This window comes from Nasonia vitripennis, chromosome 1, assembly GCF_009193385.2.
Source record: "Nasonia vitripennis strain AsymCx chromosome 1, Nvit_psr_1.1, whole genome shotgun sequence".
Classification (NCBI taxonomy): domain Eukaryota; kingdom Metazoa; phylum Arthropoda; class Insecta; order Hymenoptera; family Pteromalidae; genus Nasonia; species Nasonia vitripennis.
In genome coordinates, this window is record NC_045757.1 from 9,698,174 (window position 1) to 9,718,347 (window position 20,174).

At 42.6% G+C, this 20,174-nt stretch overlaps 2 protein-coding genes across 4 annotated transcripts; one reads left to right on the plus strand and one right to left on the minus strand.

Annotated features, from left to right (window-relative positions):
* Nucleotides 1-72: 72 nt before the first annotated feature.
* LOC100116697 (nurim homolog) lies at nt 73-3,550 on the plus strand. 2 transcript variants are annotated; one of them, XM_031925399.2, is made up of 4 exons: nt 73-343; nt 902-1,015; nt 1,090-1,573; nt 1,644-3,550. In XM_031925399.2, the coding sequence occupies exons 1-4, from the start codon at nt 244-246 to the stop codon at nt 1,777-1,779; spliced, it is 834 nt and encodes a 277-aa protein (XP_031781259.1). In that variant the 5' UTR covers nt 73-243; the 3' UTR covers nt 1,780-3,550. The 2 variants fall into 2 exon arrangements, with proteins under 2 accessions (XP_031781259.1, XP_001604338.1); XM_001604288.6 differs by having other exon boundaries at nt 162-1,015; nt 1,644-2,032.
* Nucleotides 1,811-20,152, minus strand: LOC100120193 (dynein heavy chain 6, axonemal). 2 transcript variants are annotated; one of them, XM_031925243.2, is made up of 60 exons: nt 19,310-20,152; nt 19,155-19,245; nt 18,941-19,073; nt 18,657-18,849; nt 18,381-18,522; nt 18,071-18,310; nt 17,837-17,993; nt 17,654-17,744; nt 17,397-17,580; nt 17,162-17,331; nt 16,679-17,080; nt 16,366-16,597; nt 16,142-16,291; nt 15,696-16,056; nt 15,059-15,507; nt 14,837-14,983; nt 14,589-14,765; nt 14,103-14,414; nt 13,899-14,009; nt 13,672-13,808; nt 13,286-13,592; nt 13,070-13,215; nt 12,858-13,003; nt 12,652-12,784; nt 12,372-12,588; nt 12,172-12,306; nt 11,912-12,097; nt 11,620-11,821; nt 11,368-11,549; nt 11,061-11,284; nt 10,781-10,992; nt 10,457-10,712; nt 10,083-10,274; nt 9,779-10,003; nt 9,273-9,719; nt 9,008-9,180; nt 8,735-8,918; nt 8,482-8,653; nt 8,254-8,415; nt 8,005-8,181; nt 7,730-7,926; nt 7,270-7,515; nt 6,931-7,168; nt 6,560-6,862; nt 6,298-6,483; nt 6,063-6,235; nt 5,632-5,992; nt 5,323-5,556; nt 5,060-5,200; nt 4,796-4,986; nt 4,608-4,715; nt 4,207-4,541; nt 3,938-4,138; nt 3,757-3,855; nt 3,540-3,682; nt 3,247-3,417; nt 2,975-3,154; nt 2,795-2,890; nt 2,502-2,702; nt 1,811-2,422 (listed from the first exon to the last, which is right to left on the minus strand). In XM_031925243.2, exons 1-60 carry the CDS (start codon nt 19,468-19,470, stop codon nt 2,075-2,077), a joined length of 12,270 nt encoding a protein of 4,089 aa, XP_031781103.1. In that variant the 5' UTR covers nt 19,471-20,152; the 3' UTR covers nt 1,811-2,074. The 2 variants fall into 2 exon arrangements, with proteins under 2 accessions (XP_031781103.1, XP_031781110.1); XM_031925250.2 differs by lacking the exons at nt 1,811-2,422; nt 2,502-2,702; nt 2,795-2,890; nt 2,975-3,154; nt 3,540-3,682 and having other exon boundaries at nt 3,314-3,417.

The following is a 20,174-nucleotide window of genomic DNA, read 5'->3' on the forward strand; positions in this document are numbered from 1 at the left end:
TACTCGCCGCGCGGACGACGCGACCGAGCTGACATCTTTCGTGATGAATTTTTTTGAGCGGCTTTTTAAATTTTGTTTGTGTGCGCGCGTGACGCGACCGTCGTTTGAAATTGCAATTCATTCGCGAGAGACGATCAGCCTGTGGTTCCCGATGACGCTTTGTTTTCGGTGGGGGAACTGCGCGCTGTGTGTATTTTTTTGTTATCGTTGACGATCGAGAGAGACGCTATATAGCTCATTGTTATGCATACGAGGCTCTCGCTATTCGGAGCTATTTCGGAACGTCATATGTTTTATTTATGCTGTCGTGCCACTCTCAGCGTCAAATATTTTCGCTATATAGGTATTTATGCTCGATTTAGCTTGATCCGCAAATACCGATCGCTATCGTGTGGAAATTTTTTATTGCGTTTTGCGCGCTGTATGAGAAAAAGTGATCCATCTTATGTGTTATATTTGTAGCGAGCGGGCTCATTCATTAATACGATGAATCGAACGATATTCATTCAGATTCTCATTAGCTTGCGCAATATATCAGTCACGAAAAGAGCTTGAGTTGATAATTCTATACATATATAGGCATGCGATCACCTTGGCGCTACGTATAAAATTACGTCGCCGAGAACCTGTTTGCGTATTCCAAAAGTGCAGATGATGGTTTTATGTAAACACACGAACGCAGTCGGTCGTTGCTTGTGTGCAGCTGTGTGTTGGCCGTTGCACGGCACATAACCTAAAATAAACGGTGTTTTTTCCCCCTGAACTATGTATACAAAACTGGAATCTAGCACGGCACGTGAATAACGACTGCAGAATAATATTGTTGACGGCTGTTCGTAGAGTTTTCGTTTATTTTTTACATCTTTTTCTTTTCTTTCTGGGTTGAAAATGATCTCCAAAGCATTGAGAATTGCTGTATGCACCACTAGTTTTTTATACACTTTCTACGTGCTGTGTAATTTCACCTATTTCTTGTCGAAACCAATTGAATACGACAGCAGTGTACTGCAACAAGGTAAGCTTGAGCGACATCATTGAAAGTGCCCTGTATTTTGAAAATTTTATGTCATTATTTCCGAATGTTTACAGAAGAGAGTCTAGTCCTCAAAACGTTATGGATATTGCTAATCAATGCAAGTTTACTGAGTGCCTTTATACTGCAACACTCTGTGATGGCCAGTGATTCTGTCAAAGACTTTTATTATAAATTTAATATTGAAGACATTGAGCGCAGTGTCTACAATGCCAGTAGTGCAGCAGTTCTGCATATCTTAGTTTCTGAATGGCAACCGCTACCATGGGCATCAATTTGGAATTTCAGCACATCAGAAAACAGCAAACTCTGGTTTCTTATAAGTGCCTTTCATGTAATTGGCTGGTGTATAGTCTACAGTGGTTGCGTTATGATGGATATCTCAGAACTAGCAGGAATAAAGCAAGTGTATTACAAAATGTCTGGTAGACCTCGCCCAATGGCTGTCAAATCTCGAGAACTGCAGAGATATTTCATGCACATGAGACATCCAAGCTTTACAGGCTTCCTCCTGGTCTTATGGATTTATCCATTGATGAGGTATGATAATGGAATTTGAGCTCAAAAATTAAACTTACAAAAATATCAATAATTTATGTATGCATTTCAGCCTTGATCGATTACTTCTTGCTTCCTTATTAACAATGTATATGATCATGATGTGGACTATAGATCAGGATGATTACAATTATCATTCGATTGTCATTGCAAGGAAACAGAGAGAACTGAGCAACAAAATCTACTAAACTAGAATAGAAGTCTTAAGGTGGAATAGTATTTTTTTGGTATTGTTTGTTTGTTATTAGTTGAGTTAAACTCATGCAGAATGCTTTTTTACTTACACCATTGACACATTAATTTATTGAGTGATATCAACATTAATATTACATACATTATTCCATATTCAGTGTGTTTGGCATTATCGATTTTGTATTTCTTGAATGAAAGGTTTGTAACAAGTCTGTTTAAATATAAATACTTTATTAATGTTTTGCATAACTTTGCCAAGTTTTTTCAATTAACAAATAAATCATTTAATTCCTAGTTTGTAACTTGAATCAACAAGGCTGTGCCTTTGAGTATCCAGTAGGATTGTTTTCGAGCAGAAGGAAGAAGTACGGGCATTACAAAGTTTGTACTGTGTCCAGTAGTTGACAAAACTCCAGCTCTTATGCTTGTTTTGTACAGTGGACAAACATATCTGGGATCATTTTCTGGCAGAGTCAGTACTGGAAGAATGTGTATAACTGGTAATGCAGGATTCATCTCTCCTCTACTTGCATCGACTAGGATTTTAAATTTAGTATCCCATTTGCCAGCATCTACAAAGAGCCCATGAGCAAGTATTCCATCTTGCGGTACTTGTAAGTCTTTGTAAATACTGGAAACCTAGAACGAAATTAGTGATTACTTGGCTATAACTGAAATCGATTTCTCGTATAATCAGGAATAATTTTATTCGGCATACTTCTTTGCCTGCTTCTTTATGAGCCGTTTCAATATCTTCTTGATCAAGAACTACATCTGTGACTTTGAAGTCTAATTTTAGATGATCAATTGGGATATTGTATTTTCTAGCATGTGTTTGCAACATGCCAGTTATGAATCCTTGTGGAAAAGATAGACCAGACAGCCAAAACGAAACAGGTTTCTTGTCTGTTAACCAAGTCTAAGACGAGCACAAATATTGGGTTAAAAATAACAGCTTTCTAAATATTGCATCGTAATTTTGAAAATTTTCCAGGATCGTTTAATCTTTACCTGTATAAAATCGATTCTAAGCTCTAAATCTCTTATCCAACTTCCCAAAGTTTTCAATGATGGATAAACATTCATGTTATGCCATATTTGAGGCACCTGTTTGAAATTCAAATATTTTTGTAAACACGCATTTAAAATGCAATCGATTACTCAACGTCCATACGACTTTGTCAAACTTACTTGATTATTGACAAGAGACCTGAAAACGTTTTCGAGTTCCTCGGACATGACAACAAATCCCTTGATCGCTCTTTGCAGATTTTCCATAGATGAATGAATTCTCGTCAGTAAAATATTGTATCTTTCAACTTCGTGCAGCAAAACAACTGTCAGCGACGGCAAACGTCCCGCGCTGTCTTTCTGTGAAATAATGTAGGATATTTTTGGCGATAAGTTATACCTACATTAAAATCAAACGGAAAATATTGTTATTATTTTTACGAAGCACGTACATCTAGATGTTTTGGATTGCACATGTCGATATCTATTTTGAGAGCGATTTTTTCCATTATCATATCTGCCAGCTCGTAAGCGATCTCCGACTCGGATTTTCCTTCTTTTCCGATACCAACTTTCGGTTGAACGTCCATTATCGTTTCCACGATCGTTTTAGATTCCTTTAGCTGCGTTAATATGATTTCAGTAATTCTCGTTATTGATGTAATTCACACGTATACGAAATTTTTGTAAAATTGAATGTTGATTTAATGTGAAATGAATTTCTAGAATGTGTATAAAATTTTACTTGAAAAGCAATATTAGCGTTTTCGTGCATCCCGAAGATTTCCGGGTCTTCTATTATTGGAAAATCATCAATGAATTCGCGGTACTCGTCAAGGCTCTCGTAAGACGGACAGTAATACGTCCCAGACGGTGAATAAACGTAGTCTAGAGTTTCGTAATGAACAGTCGATATTTTTTCTCACTACTATAATTTATATAACGTATATTAGAAACTAAACCTGGATCTAGAGTTTTTGGAGAGAAGAAGCCCTCCAATATTGTTTTCAAGCAGCGCAAGTCCCAATTGTCCGTGATCCTTCCGCCGTAAGTGATTTCACCTGTATAAACGGACGTTTGTAAACATCGTATAGTATTATGAAACATTGAAATATTTGTATGGAAAAATATTTAATCTCTCACCTGTTGTATAAATCAAAGCGTCCCAAGGTATTTTACCGTCCACGCAGAACATTTTCAAGTTCAACAAGCAGCATTCCCTGTCGTTGTCGCTGAACTCGTAGATGATGTTCCAGCCCAGCGGGCCAAACTTCTTTCTCTCTTGTATGATCGCGTGGAAGAAGCAGACTCCGAAGATCATGCGTCTCCATTTTTCTTCCAGTTCTAACAGACCGAATTGAATTTTTTGATTAATCGAAATTACAAGCATACAAGAAGATAAATGAACGAACCATTTTGCTCGAACAACTCCTCGTCGATCTCGAAAAACGCCCTCTTAACGTTAGCCTTGAGTCCCTTGGGTGGTTCGTTGGTCACTTTGACCGAGTTCTGAAGAACCGAGACAGGGAACGCGGTACTGGGCATTGAACTGAGATACAGCCTAAAGTCCTCGTGCACCGAATCGGCTTGTTCTACGATCTCGACCACGAGGTTCTCAAGTGACAGCATCCAAGATGTGGCCAAGTGACAGTTCTGAAGAAAGATCCAGGAACCATTCGAACAGCCACGCCTGATGAGGCTTTCGGCTATCGGACCCTGGCCTTGACCCAGGGATATCGACTCGTATCTGAAAGACGTTTTTTCTTCACGCGTCGTTTTAGTTTACTTTGGGTGAATTGTGCTTTTGGTATACCTATCCGAGAAGCCCATTTCGTAGGCGAACTTCAGGAAGGAACTGAATGGGTCCGAACCGGTGCTTAGGACGAAGACCAAGGGTGTGACCTTCGACGTGTCTGGATACCTAGTTGGGCGCGTTATAGTTTAGATGTTTTCCGAATTTTTCATAAGTTTATACACAAGATAATGAATGATCGAGCATACAATACTTGAAGAGATATCAATGGCGACTCAACGAATTTCTGGCCAAGATTCTTCTTCACGAACGCCGTGATCCCGAAGATTAGCTTTTCTTCCTTCAGAGCTTTTAGCAACATGAGCTTTTCGATGTCGGTGAGGAGCGTGTTCCAACTGTGTTGAGCTTTGGCATTGTTACTAGGCAGGATATTGATTTCCTGTTCAAGTATCAGAGCACATCAATCAAATGTTTACGTCTGCACCGAGTGAAAAAATAATTTCCCAACGTACTTCTTCGTAGTATTCTATTCTCAGTGGGATTTTCCTAAACACGTCAGACATGAGCTTTTCGAAGCTCTGGAAATTCGTTGCCAAGTAATTGGCAGAATTCCACATGGTATCGGTCAGAGTTGCATAGTCTGGTTTTTTCGCCTGCAGCGTAAGAGGAAAATCGTTAAAAGCCATCACTGTTTTATAGATACAGAAGGATACAGAGTTATCGTAAAAGTTATCAGCGCACAATCAGTCACGATGCGAACGGAAGTTTGGCCTACCGTTTTTATCTGCTCGGGAGCGCGAAGTAGGAAATTCCACTGCGTATAATTGATAATTCCGTCGTTCAAAAGTATCGCTACGCTCGTCATAAAACTGAAGACAATCTTATGTCGCTCGAACAGTCCACGTGACACGATAGTGTAAACCGCTAGAGTTATCTCGTCGTAGAGAATAAGCAAACGCTTGGATAGATCGTTCGTCTTCTCGCTCGTTTCGATGACATTGTTGACGATCTAAAATGAATTCGCGCGAACTCTTAAAACTCCCTCTAAATAGAATCCGATATTTCGTTTTCATTCATTAGGTACCTGATTGAAGTACTTCAGCGAAAACTGATACATCGGATCGATGACAGCGAGATTCGCCACGACGAAGTACAGTACCGAGCCCCTCGTCGCTACGCTTCGGTACTTCTCCCGAGCGACGGAGATCTCCTCCTCGGTGGCCTCGGTTTCAACGAGACGCGACGCGATAATCGCCGAGGTCTCTTTGCTTTCGTTCAGTGTCTCAATCAGCTCCTCGTTGTCCAGGATGTTGCCCTCGGAGCTGAATAGTAGAGTCAAGATCTTGTCTTCGATGTTCATCAGCTGAGTCTTGTCGGCGTTTATTTGGGCTATCAGCTCGTTGCGCATTTTCTCGAGCTCCGGCTTTTCTAGTCGGACGACGTCTCTGAAATTTTTATGGAATGTTACTTATTCGTTTAATACTCGGTTATTATTATTAAGAGGTATATTATTACGCCAGTAATTGATCTTCTAATCCGCTCGGGGTCACGGTAAAGTTGACGATCGTAACTTTGATGCAAATCTCAGGCAGATAATGCGGATTCGCCATTTTCGTAGTGATGTACAGACGGAAATTGGAATCGTATTCCACGTCATTGTCGCCGAGTCGAATGATTGTTCTTCCTCCCTATAAAATTCCAACCCGAAAGTGAATCATATTAATGTTCAGTTTTCAACATTAAATCTCACCTGCACGAAGGTTTGCTTCAGCAATATCGGCTCCAAACTCGGATCCAAAGTTTCGCCGACTTCTTGAAGCAGTATCGGAGCTCCCGTTCTTATGCAAGCTTCCATGAGCCTCATGAAGTTCGAGTCGGTCATCTTGCAAATCTTCAATTGATTTTGCATTTCCATGTTTCTAATCCAGCGATTCGCCTATTAACGATTCCAAGCATTGTTTTTACTTAACAGCTAATACCTATACAAACAAGTAATATAACGTTTTAAAAACCTGTTCTTGGGGATCGATCATTAAGGGCCACCTGCCAGCCTGCGTCACGAGGATCGCGTTTTCGGTGCTGACTTGGTCTCTCGGTAGCCCGAACGTGTTCCACATACGAATCTCGTAGGGATCGGCAAGTACGGTGATCAAACTGAAGTTTGCCGTGGTATCGATATTCTGTTCGCGGCAACGCGATAACCAGATACCGAGCAGCTGTTCGCGATAGGCGCTCGTGAAAGCTCCGAGGTAAGCTAGACCACCGGCTGCTACCAAGGTGTCGCCTGTTAGGTTGCCGATTTCTTTGTCGAATTCCTGCCGATCGATGTGAAGTATTGTTTGGATAAATTTTCAAATTGTTAGAGGAGTGAGAGGAAACTCACTTCCATTTCCTCGATCCATCGAACTTCTTCGTCAGCCAGAGCCGACGTTAATCTACCGGATCTGCCCAATCGAGCTTCGCTCAATGCGATATTGTACTCGAGATCACCTAGACGCTTAACCGCTGCATCGTATTGACTCTGTAAATCTCTGATTTGCTTCTCGACGTCAGCGAGCGCTTTTTGCTTCGCGTGAAGGACTTCCTCGATAGCTCGCAATTCGCTCGCCGCTTGTTCCAGCCTTTTAGATAATCACGTTCGAATGCGACTTTTCAATTTTGCAGCCCAACAATTACATTTTTTCTTTCTCATCCTGTGCATACATGGACATTTTTTTCTCACCTCTGACGTTTCGGCTGAACGACTCGGAAGATCTTGGCGTAACCGTCGATCGCTCTCACCCAGATGCAAATCGATTTGCACACTTTGCTCTGTTTGGCCACGATGTCGGGCTGGAAATCCTTGTGAGTCACGTACTCTTGCAGTTTTTTCAGAAGCTTGTCGCTGATTTCGTCTTTCGGGTAGGCCATCAGCCGGTCCAGGAAGCGGACATCTCCAAGAACTAATTTAGCCGTTTGCCAGTTCGTTCTGCGAAGTGGAAGGCGCAAAAAACGTTCGATTCGGGCTCGCCGTGTTTATATCGAGGAGCGAGGTATCCTACTAAATTTAAAGCGAGCGTATTCGCGGCTTTGGATGATTTTGAAATGAATTCACGGATCGAATCGAAACGAAAAATAAGTCTCAATTGCATTAATTTGAGCGCAGAAATAAACTGTGTATAAATGTCGGTGATTCAATTTACTTTTCGCCGAGCAGCAAGCAAACCGCCTCCATAACGAAGCGCACCAATTGCGGTGGCTTATTGAAGACCTTAATCTCGTTAATGTCATTTTTATTGAGCGCTGCAAGGGCGTTCTGAGCCTCTTCCAGTGCAGGCAGTGCAGCTTCCAAATCCTTTCTTGCGTCTGCTTCTAGAGCGCCGGTTTCGTCAGCTTTTGCCTGGAACGCACATGCAATGTAGATAAAGTCGCAAAGTTGGATGGATTGAAAATTACAGTTATATTGCGAGATTAAAACCTTTGCCACTGCTTCATCGGCGGCGACGACGGTTCGGACTTTGTCGGCTTCTGTTTTCTGTTTCTCGACAATTTTCATCAGTTTCGACACTTCCTCCGAATTGATTTTCAATTGTGGCCCCAGTGCTATTAATTGCTGCTTCATCACGGCTACCATTTCGTTGGTCTCTTTCAATTTCTAGAAACGTCGATTCATATCGTTAACATCAAATTATGATTGTCTTTTAACGAAGAAACGTTCGATAATTACATTGAGGCCATTGGCTATTCTGCTTTTCATCGTCTCAATCTTCATAGTTTTCTTTCCGAGTGTACTCAGATAAAGCTTCAGCAGATCCAGATAGCTACTGGGCGTTGTGTAATACCTCCTCCTCATCTCTTCGAAAAATCGCACTGTAGCATCTTCGACACTCTGTTGATTTTTTTTGCGATTTAGATAAATGCAATTTTCCACCTGGTATATTAAACTTTTTATTACCTCGTGCATCAAAACGCAAATAGAAGCGAGGGAATGAACTTTTGCCTCGTCGTCGACGATCACGGAACTAATCGACTTGACAGCAACGGAGAGAAGGGCCTCGTTAGGCCACTTCGAAAACCAGTCGATCGTGCAGCAATTCACCAAAGAAGGAAACATTCGGCAGCGACGCCTAAATTAAATCGTCGTTCGCTTAAACACATTCGGGTTTAATTAAATCTTACATAATTAATTTGATACACAAAGTGTAGACCTGAACGCATCTCCTACTGGACTCATGCACAGCATCAAATGCAGGTGATTTCTCACGCGACCAATGAAAAACTGATAGATCGCGTCTCTGTTGCCTTCGCTGATTCCTGCTTCTTTGGCCGCTGGTCGTGTAGCGATGATGGCTCTTTCTAATTCCTCCGCTTCGAAGAGATTCGGAACTTCTCCTTTTTGCGAAAAAAGGAACTAATTTTATCGTTTATCCCATAAGCGAGTTCTCGATGACACAAATAATTTCTATCCATCCTCCGCCTACCCGAGTTCAAAGTGTTATTGATATCCTCGAGAAATTCTTCGACGACGATTTGTGTATCCGTGAAGAGAAAAGTAGCCGCTTCCGCGAAGGCGCCGGGTCTGAAGTAGAATCTTCGCAGATCGTCGTGCCAAGAGTTTTTGTCGTAGCCTCGACTTACTTCTATTTGATGGCAGCTGTTCAAGAAATAGTCTTCGTGTGAGTTTTCATTTTGCTTATATATCGAATAAAACAAGTGTATAGACACAAGCGAATTTTCCAAACAAACCGGTATCCGTTCATGTGTGAGGCGAGTCGGGTCAAGCTCTGCTTTCCCATTCCGCCAACTCCGACCAGTAGTCCATTTCCCCTTTCGGACCTCAAGATCCTCGCGAGTCTACAGAGATGCTCCACTGCATCCATAAAGAAGATCAGACTCATCTCTTTCGACGTGACCATACAGTAGTCGTCCAGATAGTCCTGGAGTACACTTTTGGCTCGATCGATGTCCACGATTTCCTCGTAGACGCGCTGGTCACGTTCAGCTCCGAAGACGAGGAAGTCGCCGAATAGAAGGAGAGGAGGTTGCGAGATGATTTCCTCCGCGGGAAGCGGGACCACTTCGTCGTTGAAGCTGTGCGAGCAGATGCCGGATAGCAGTCGGTAGAAGTAGCTCTTGTCTTGGGTGTTTATCAAACGGTCGTGGAAGACTCGCAGACATTCGTGGTAGAAGAGCCTTGAAAACAGTCGATTTTATTTATTCCGTAAAATCTATTCATACTACAAATGTTGTACCTCAGCATCTGCTTGGTTTCTCGGACTATGGAAGAATCGGCTTGCAAAATTCCTTGGATGCATTTCGACAAATCGCGGAGATTGAAAATATAATGACTCTTCTCCGGCGTCGGCAGTAGATCCTCGGCTATTCTGCCGTATATTTCAACTGCGGCACCTACGATTCTATCTCCGATGTCTATAATCGGCTGCGTGAAGTCTTTCAAGAAACCTCTCATGATGGACCTGTTTAAAATTGTTTCAATTAGAAAAATAAATGTCGCACGATGTTTCGCTGAGAAGTATTCAGATGTATCGTCTTTACCTAAAGATTGATTTCAAGGAATCCTCCGTCGGTGCCGGAATGACCAACATTCCAAAGTGCCTGACAAACCGAGCTGTCAGTGGATTTCTCCCGCCTCCTGGTGGGGCGCAAGCTGTCGTCAACACGACGTCTTGGATGTCTTTCCAAAAAAGCTTGTCTCTGTCGTAAAGACCTCCGCTGTCCAAGATTTGCCTGCAGTTGCAATGGGAACAATCAAGCGTGAATTTCAAGTCGTAATATCTACTTGGCAAATACTCAGCAGCGTCGTCGCTAAAATCTCATTCAGACTCGTGCCGATCGCAATATTGCACGCGTTTATGGCGCAACGTTGCAAGCTCTAATAAATTATCTCATCGAAAACTACGTCAACGTGCCTGAGCAGTTCGATCGGCGGTTGCGATCCGTAGCTGTCTAATTTCGGCATGTTCACGTCATCGACGAACAAACAGACCCGTTTGCCAACCGGTGCACCTATTGCGGTTTTTCGCTTTTTTTCGAGCTTCAGCTCGAGGATCTCCTGCGTCCGGCCGCTGCTCGTCTGCGCCGAGAAGTTCAGGACTATGGGCACCCAATCGCCCGTATTTTCCAAGGTATTGAGAACCATTTTAGCGATCACGGATTTGCCGATGCCTAGAATTTTGTATATTTGTTATATACGATGCTCGAACGCATGATTTGTGCGCAGAGTAAATGTTTACCTGTGCCGCCAGTGAAAAGCACGGGCTTGTTGACTTGGATCAATTTTTGCATGACGTAGCCGAACCGAACAGTGTCCACAGTAGGAACCAGAATTTCGAAGAAAGGCTGCTCTGAATCGTAGGAGAAAGTTGGCATGAGTTTTGACCAAACGTCCATACGTCGATCCGAAGTGTTCACGAAAAGTCCCCATAAGTCACCCGATGACGGTATCCTGCGATTGATGCAGATAATTAGTAAATTTCAGAGGAGAATGAAGAAATATTAGTTTTTAAATTCAACCGAGCGTCTGCATTCTCCTCGAATTGATCCTTGACAAAAAGCTCGAAAGCTTCGCGAGAATTGTCCAAGATGTTTCCACCGATTGCCCACATGTAGGAAAATACGAAAGCTTGGGTGACGAAGGTTTTAACTTTTGAAGAGTCTGCGGTTTTGTCAATGGCGCCTGGTTCCAAAATTATGCTTTCGAGAAGTGCGCACAACATGTTGGCTTTGCTGATGTCAACCTGTCAAATGAACGTAACGATTTCTGAAGAATGTGAAATTTTTCTATGCGCGAAATTAATCGGCGTTAAACATTTAGACGGACCTGAGACATGGCGTGGTCACAGTACTTTTTGAAGAACGTAAATCCGTCCTCTACATATTTTTCGAAAAGCTCCAGCAGCAAAATCGGTACATCTCGTCGTTCTAACTTTTCTGAAACGTCGGCTATCCACGTTTTCACGTACGGTAACCACTTCAATTCCGTTGGGTCAAGGTAAACCATACCTGTCGTCATTATCACAATTAAATTAATACGGGGATGCAATAAACAGAAAAACGGTATTTGTTTACAAACCACATCGGCTCACTGTAGCCGGAGAAGCTTGCGCCAGATCAGCTACTTCGAAAATCATGTGGACGTACGGTGTGAATTTTATTCTTTCGGAATTCGCCAGACACAGCATTTTATTGTCGTCCAACACGGTGTTCATATTTTCAATCCAGACAGCGTCGACTGGCCCGTCGCAGACGACCCATTGGTGATCGTCCGTTGTAGCCTGCCTCAGAAAAGTTATATCTTTCATAATACATACAGCAGTAAATAATAGTTCTTTTAGTAAAAAGCGCATTCTCAAACGACGTATTACCCCGCATGCATGACGAATTATGACTCCCAATAACCCATCGTGCCATTCGTTCGATGCAGCATGGATTTCACCGTAGAGTTCTCCAATGGTCACGGCTTTAGGGTTCAATACGTACATGTGTACCGTTCGGTAATATGGACTAGGGACCTCCATTTCGTGAAGTCTGGTGTACGTGTCTCGCAGCGTCTAGAAATTTAAAAAAAGCTATGGAACTTTTACATGCTATATTCACGACCTACTATAAAATTGGAGGCACTTACGCGGAGAACTGTAGACTTGCCAGAACCAGTGGGCCCAACTAACATGACACCGTGTCTCACGCGCATCGTTTCGTGCAATTGAATGACTTTTTTGATGGAACAGCCCTCGGGTTGTAGTCCAGCTTCTTTCATTATCTGACGTTAAAAATAAACGTTTTAACACTCGAAAAATATTCACACGTCGAAGATATCATTCTTACAGTTACTGCCGTCTGCTGGAGAACGCCATAGTCTTCCTCGGGAATCTCGATTCCCGGAAACAGATCACCAAGAATGCCCTGGAAGAGCTCAGCATCGTCTGCCAAGAATTTCGGCAAATTACTGTCTCTCAAGGCTCTTATGAGAACTACGTCCTCCTTCTTATCAGGATTTTCGCGCTTCAAGCTTCCCGCCATTACTAGCACACTCTTTACTGCCCTGTAACAATCAGTAATTTGTACACTCATCGATCGCGTTTTTAGAAGATCCGGGTGTTCGAACCTCATTCCAAAATCGTAGTGATCTTGCTGTGACAATTGCTCGCTACAGAGAGTGTACAGCAGTGTCATCTTTTTGGACAAAGGTTTCGAGGATTCGAATCCTTCCGAGTACAGTGTAACTTCAGCAATGAGTTCTAAAGGACAAAGTGAGGTAACTGCCGTTTTTTAAAAGAAACCTTTGGATTAATTGAAAATTACGATTCTTACTGTAATCAGGTACCATCATTGAAATCGGCCGAAACAGCGATTTCAAGTTGTCAGGCAACTCGGTACGACCTGCATAACCAGGATTCATGGTAATGAATGTTGCGCACGATCTGACTAGCTTGATTTTACGACCTTCGAACATAAATCTACTCGTGAGTTACAAAAATGTGTTTGTCATTCAATCGGATAAATTTACACAACGATCATCTCACTCTTTGGCTCGAGCGACCTTAGCATTGCGTATTGTGATAAGTTGTTGCGCGATGACGGAAAGTACTTCTATGTCAATACGATTGAATTCATCGAAGCAGCACCAAGCACCGGATGTGGCGAGGCCGGAGAAGAATCGACCCATCATCTATTTACGTTGAATCGCTGTTATAATAGTCTCACGAATTTTCGAATGTTAATTTGAGGTTGTAAACTACTTTATAATCGAGTCCTTCGGAGCAGTTGAACACAACGCACTGTATGGCCAGAGCTTTCGCCAAGTCCTTGGTCGTTTCTGTTTTGCCTGTACCAGCTGGACCAGCTGGTGCTCCACCCAAGTCCAATTGCAGTGCACCCATGAGACAGAGGTAGCATTTGTCGGTCAAGGGAGTGATCACAAGTCTCCTTTGAGCTCCGAGATACTCGTAACCGTAAGTATACTCGGCGTTGCTCATTCTTGCGAGACAGTTGTCTACGCTTTCGTCCCAGTAATATCGGAGAGCTTTCATCCAATCGAAGCTTGCGCTACGCGAATTACGAGATACTATTCTGTGCATTAAAAGTAGGGATGATAAAATCTTAAATATTGCTGGTTTTATTCCACCTTGATGATATTTTGTTTTCCACAAGAACCGTGATAATGTCTCTGGCATGCACGTCGACTGTGATCAAATTGATAATGACGTCGCGTACTAGTTTTGGCAGTTCTCCGCGAACCATTGCTGCCAGTTCATTGAGATTCTTCGAATTAAAAATGGTGAGAAAATCGACGAACAGTTTAGTTTTCAATCAGCGTCTATTATTAAAAATTATAAACAAAATATTATTTACCTCGTAACATTTTTGTTCGAAAGCTTTCATATTCAGATGAACATTTTCTCCGGATTCTAAGTTCATATGCACATCTTTTGTCCAATATATTTGCGACACAGTTAGGACTATCTAATAACGGATAAATATTCAGCAAATCAACGTGTAATTTTTGGGGAAATGCCGCAATTTGAATAAAACCATCAGTGCAAAACTTTGTATAACCTGAGACGGATAATTCCACAGCACAGTCTGCCTCCCGTTTTTCGTGTAATCCACCATAGCCTCCTTCATTCGCTTCTTCAAACTGGCGAACATCGCGGCCTCGACTTTTCCCAGCCAGTCTTCCACGTTACCTCGTGCCTTCAAACCCTTTCCGAGTTCCACGCGTTCGCCCTCCGGTGAAATCATCGCAACAATGTCGTTTGACAGCTTTTTCTGACCCATCGGACCAGCTTCGCTCGCACCGAATTCCAGCCGAAATATCGCGTCGAAGCACTTTTGCAAATGCCTTTGCACGGCGTGAGGATTTCTTGTCTGGGAAAGAGCGGAAATTGAGGATAGGAGATCGTGTCTTGATGAGCGTGACTTGTTCTACTAATTGAGTTTTTCTATATTTACTTGTCCTTATAATGAAAACATATCGCGTACAAATACCGCGTGTTTACAGTTTTAACTAACTTTATTCAACGCTGACATTCCATTTTATACCTGTGCCAGAATTTCAAGCAGCTCATCGTTGGACAAAAAAAAGAACCGGGGAAATGCGATTCGCTTCGTCTCCAAGTACGCTTCGAGGCACTTCAGAATCTGATCGAGATTCCGATTGTTTTCCAGGAGTTGCTCGTACAAACCTGGCTGTGTACAGTTCTCTAAAGCTAGCGGCATCTGTAACGTATAATCCATAATTCGGTTGCTTCGTAGTATAGAGGAAAATAAAAATAACAATCATCACCAACCTTGGCCGTTTTTCTCATTATTTCTTTCCACGACTTATCTACAACGATGAAGAGCTTGGACTCGATGGGAAGCTGTCTCTGTATGTCTGGCGCCGAGAAGATAGCCTCGAGATATGTCCACTGTTGCTGGCAATACTGCCATGCTTCCTGCAGCGGAAAAAAAGCAATCGATTAGAACAGAAAGAATTAGGTTAACACTAAAAAATGTAAAAAGAAACCCACCAAAGTTTTTCCAAACAACTCCAGCCTCTTGAGCCAATCGTCAACCCTGGGCTTAATAGGCGCCACGTGCCTCGACGCTGCTATAGTCTGGATCGATATGTTACTATCGTCTAACGCTGTCTGAACCTCCTCCAGAGATCCCAGCACGAACACGTCCTTCGTTTCCTTGTGGGGCAAAACGACGAAGTCGAGGCTCTTCCAGGCATCTTCGATTTTTTTCAGCATTGCCTCTAGCCCCGCCTCGGAACTCGCGGCTCCGGCGATCTCCATCAACTCGTTCGGGTACTTAAAGACTCCGAGCTTTTCCAGTTCCTGCAAAGTCGTGGCTTCGTCGGGTTTGAATTTGTGGCTCAAGAGGTTCTCGATCTTCAGCCAGTGACGTGGGCGGAGATTCGGATTACGCAGGTAGCCAATTGTCGGGAGCTTGTCTTTCATTGTTTCGACTTTTTCTATGGGAAATGGGCGCGATCACCAATTAGTTTTGTTATAGTGTAATTGCTCATTAATTATTTTTTCAAAATAACAACATAGAAAAAATACAAATAAAAATGAAATCACATGTCTAAGAATACGTTTCGTCGATCGTCTGTCGGCGATTTATAATGAAAACGCGAAAGCTCCATTAAAACGAATTTACCTTTCAATGCCGGCAGTATATTGTTCTCGGGCAGTCCCTTCTCCAGCTGCACGATATTCTTGAGGTTTCGCATGACGAACGCCGTGATTTCCTCGACGTTGAGAGTCTCGAAATCAGTCTCGTACCAGGTGGCGACGGTGTCATCCCACGTCGCAAGACTCTCCCATAGAAGTATGCGCAGTTTCACTTCGTTCACCACCTGATCGAGAATTTCGAAGCGCGTCATCTCGACTTTGAAGGTCTTTTGGTGGGTGCGATAGTCGTTCGCGAGATTCGAACAGTCGGTTAGCCGATCGTTGAGATCCTTCAGCGTTTCCAGGCAGACTTCGGCGTTACTCTCGGGCTCGAGAAGCCAGGATTCCTATATAGTTGAACAAAGTACCGTTTACATCGAGATATGTCGTTTGCTTTCTTGAAATCTGTGTAAAAAGGAAAAGAAATCTTACGGTTACTTCGTCGTTGATCATTTGGATTTTATCGATAAGAACGCCTATGTCTTTCTGAATTTGCGTGTTGAATTTGGTTATCAATTTCGTTCTCTCCTCGAGGCGCTTGTCAACCGAGAGTCGCAAAGTGGTGAAATGAACGCTGATTCCCTAAGGTCGAAATGAAAATCAATTCTCCCTTCCAATAAAAATATCATTTCAATGTAAAAAAGGTATAAGATTACCAAATAATTCGTCATGTCTTCCGTCGGTACGGGAATTTTGTACTCTTCCATGATATCGTAAAGCTCTTTCACGTAATCAAGTTGAGCTTCCATGTTATCGACTTTCTGTTGTGCTCGATCCACGAATTTTATGTACTCCACGTAATCGTCAGTGGATACCGGATCGGATTCCAAATAGTCGATAGCTTCCGTTGCTTCTTCTTGCAGAGCATCGACGCGTAGTTTACCGAGTCTATATCGAAAACGTAGTGATTAAATTCTTTCATATGGAAGCAAGTGCTTTGAAACTAGTTGAAAAACATGAAACACCTACTTCGGCATAACATCGGCGAGGACCAGTTGTTTTTGGTTGGGCGCCGGCAATGCGGAAATTTTGAAGCGTTCAAGCTGGATGTGAAAAATTCCAAGAGGCTGAACTTCGACGATACCGTTGATCTCTTCCTCTTCGGTTCGGTAGCGCTCGCACCATTTGCGAAAAATGTCGCATTTTTCGTTCTCGCGAATCGCGCTTTCGTCGAAGCTCGTGTCTTCCTCGTAGAAGCTATAAATGTGCGCGAAGCGATCGCAGTACTTCTTGACTGCGTTGAAATTCTCTTCGAGTGTATTTTTAAATCTCGCCTTGAAATCCATCATCTTTGGATCTTCGCTGAATACGGTTAAAACGTTCGGTGGGTCACCGCACGTTGGTTCTTCCCTTCTATTGTTTATCAGTGGTCTGAAAATTTTATTTTATGCTAAATAACGACGCTTCGTTGTTTACCTTATAGCTTTACGCAACTCGATTGCTTATACGAACCTGGTGAACGGATGAAAGATCTCGTCAGAGAGTAATGGGTTAATCTGCTGTAAGCTCTCTTCCCACATCGATTGCAAGGTGTTTAAGACATGCCAGAAAATATCTTCCGACGGATCCAACACGATTCCATTTTCGGGTTTTATCAATACGTCCACCACGAAATATGGATGCTGTGTTCGATAAGTATACGTTTTATAATTGATCGAATGTCTCGCGATTGAATCATCGTTCGTACCTGTATCCGGTGATTCGATGGCCTCTTACACTGCAGCGTATAATCAACATTGGCATTTTCATATTCCGTAGCAGGTGGCAAGTACATAGTATGATCTTCGAGAACCTCTAGTAATTCAGTGTAAGTGTTTCGTAGAAGAGTCTGCATCATAGCTAACTGGTAGTAATCAACGACGTGAATGAAGCTGTAAATTCCGAAATGAGAGATATGTTTGGATCAATCCGCAAGTGTACGAGTCGACGAGGGATTAGTCTTACCAAGAAAGTCGCGAACATTTTTCTCGCTTTTTTGCTTGCTCTATGTAGCTCATCTTCAATACGCCGTCCTTTGGCATCCTAAATTTTCCACCTAATTATCGCGGTGAGATAGAAAAACTCATTGATAACCATAGACTTAAATGAATGTTGAGACTCAAGAAATACAAATTTCGACGAATTTACCCGTTTTACCAAGAGCAGTCTGTTCGATCGTTATGTTGGAATCGTCTGGTGTAAACCCATCGGCTGCTAGAGAGTTCAGGCAAGCGTCGTATAAAATATTTACAGCCGACGTCCTGAATTCCTTGATCCTTTCCTTCAAGGATTCTAGTTTGGCAAACTTTGGAAATACTCACGTGAATAAATCTCATTATGATATCATTTACCTTTTAGCACAAGTATGAGTATAACACTAACTTGCAGTTCAACAAAATCGAATAGGGGGAGTTTCTCGACTTTGGATGTATCCACAAGTGAGGAGTTCAAAAAAACGCTACACATAGCCCTGATTTCGATCAAAGCTCTGCACAGCATCGCGTCGCAGAAAAATAGGTTCTTGTTGATGTAGTTCACGGCGATCCTGATTTTATTGTACTTGACGGTCTTCCTCCACACGTAAAACGACTTCCATTTTCGAAAAATCTCAAAGGTCCTAATCTACTTTTCACGATGAAAATTAGTTAAAAGCTATCTATTTCTACTGAAATAAGAAAAAAACAGCCAATACCTTGGTGAGAAGTAAATAGTATTTGTACTCTCGCTTCCATAATTCGATAGGCGTGAAAGTCATTTCGCTCGGGCCGTACTGCGTAACTCCATTGGAGCCAATAGTCATGTATACTTTATCGACTTCCTTGTAGGGCACTACTCTACAAAGTCAGTTTTGTTTTAGCCCGAACTAATCGATAACTATGCTAAAAATCTCACTAGTTTCTAAGATTGTTTGAGACAAATTAGGTTTCTATACTACGTGCAGCAGAACAATAATTGCACAATGCTTTACTTGAGCGCATAAGGATTGAAATACTCCGAAGACCGATCAACGGCGTAGATCATGTAATAGAAGCCGATGTCTGGATTGGATAGCAGATTTTTTATCAGCTCTAATTGATCGGCAAAAACTGGCGGCTCCGGCTTGTTCACCGACGCGTTCGTCGATTCCATCTCCAAAACCTTGCCCTTCGGTTGCACGTAGACTTCACGATAGTGCAAAAGTACAAAGCTGTTGTAGTTTATAAACAATAATATTACAGTAGATAGGAGAAAGCATCGCATTTTAACGTTTACTTTTCAATGGTCTCTGCTTCAGAAACCAACTCTTTCTCGGCGTTTCACACGGTGGATCTTTGACCTCCGGCACATGGAAGAAGGGTTTGAATACCTTCGCATCGATCTCCCTTTGCTTCTCCAGCAACCCGGTCTACGGCGTGTCACACGAGAGAGAAATGAAAACACTGTCGGCTGTGCAACGTTTCACAATATCAACAAACATCTCGTTCACCAGTGGTTCCGCCGTTTCCTGCTTCTCCCCGCTTTTCCTGAGAAACTTTGCGTGCGGTCGGAAAAACTCGACTTCATCTTTCCTCCCGAAGCTTCAACGGAACGCAAACAAGTTGTGAAAATCGTGCTTCCGCATACCTGCCAGTTCAAGTGTACCTGTCGTACGATTTCGGCGGATCGCGGCGTAACCTCTTCGCGAGATCCCGTCGTCTCTTGTTCTCGTTCTCGTCGTAAACATGCTTCTTAGCACGACTACGCACGTGAGCTCCGTCGCCGGAAGACTTCGACGACTCGACGTCCCACGTGTCTTCCTCCATGTCAACGACACTCGCAGGTCATCTCTGGCACATACTTCACACTCTATCGATTTCCGAGACTGTTAAAATCAGAGCGATTTGAATCGTTGCGGTTTCTCTGCGAGTACACGATTTTTCCCTCGTTGGATCGCAGAGCTCGTGCATTGGCATTTGACGTATGCGGAGAGTCGTCCCGAGGACTGAAGTTAGCCCCGGCTTATCGACTTAACAAATGAATTATCCTCATCAAGTCGTAAGCACACGACAGCATAGATATGTAGACTGTGTTGCAGCCGGTAGTTGCGAGTCTCCGCGTAACTGGGACGGCTCGATATACGTGTAGGCGGAGCGCATGGACTCGATAGGACGATTCCTTGACATGAAACATCAGCTTCTGTGCGACAAGACCATCGTTGTATTGCGTGCTCTTTTTTTGCGTTGCTCGACCGAGTTTCTGAATGAAAGTTTTCATGTTATTATAGAACATTTTTAACTGTGTTTCCGATGCCCGGAATCGCCTTCGTGTTATTGCATATAATGTGAGGAAGTTTATCGAAATGGATTTCTGAATTTGTAAAAGAAAAATTGAAAGTAATGTTGAGTATCAAAAAATAATAAAATAGGAGGATTAGCGCTATAAAAGAGACATACAGATTGAATTTTTTTTAGTCTCAGTAGGGAAACGTGTTTGTTAGATAACAATTAGAAACATAGGAAAATTTTAT

What these genes read in the sequence shown, in the direction of transcription:
- LOC100116697 (XM_031925399.2), top strand. Translation starts at nt 244, where the DNA reads ATGCATACGAGGCTCTCGCTATTCGGAGCTATTTCGGAACGTCATATG. An exon ending in CAGCAGTGTACTGCAACAAG is followed by an intron (nt 1,016 to 1,089) that starts GTAAGCTTGAGC and finishes GAATGTTTACAG; the next exon opens with AAGAGAGTCTAGTCCTCAAA. An exon ending in TGGATTTATCCATTGATGAG is followed by an intron (nt 1,574 to 1,643) that starts GTATGATAATGG and finishes TATGCATTTCAG; the next exon opens with CCTTGATCGATTACTTCTTG.
- LOC100120193 (XM_031925243.2), bottom strand. Translation starts at nt 19,470, where the DNA reads ATGGAGGAAGACACGTGGGACGTCGAGTCGTCGAAGTCTTCCGGCGAC. An exon ending in GTGACCACGCCATGTCTCAG is followed by an intron (nt 11,285 to 11,367) that starts GTCCGTCTAAAT and finishes TTCATTTGACAG; the next exon opens with GTTGACATCAGCAAAGCCAA. An exon ending in GCAATCCAAAACATCTAGAT is followed by an intron (nt 3,155 to 3,246) that starts GTACGTGCTTCG and finishes ATTATTTCACAG; the next exon opens with AAAGACAGCGCGGGACGTTT.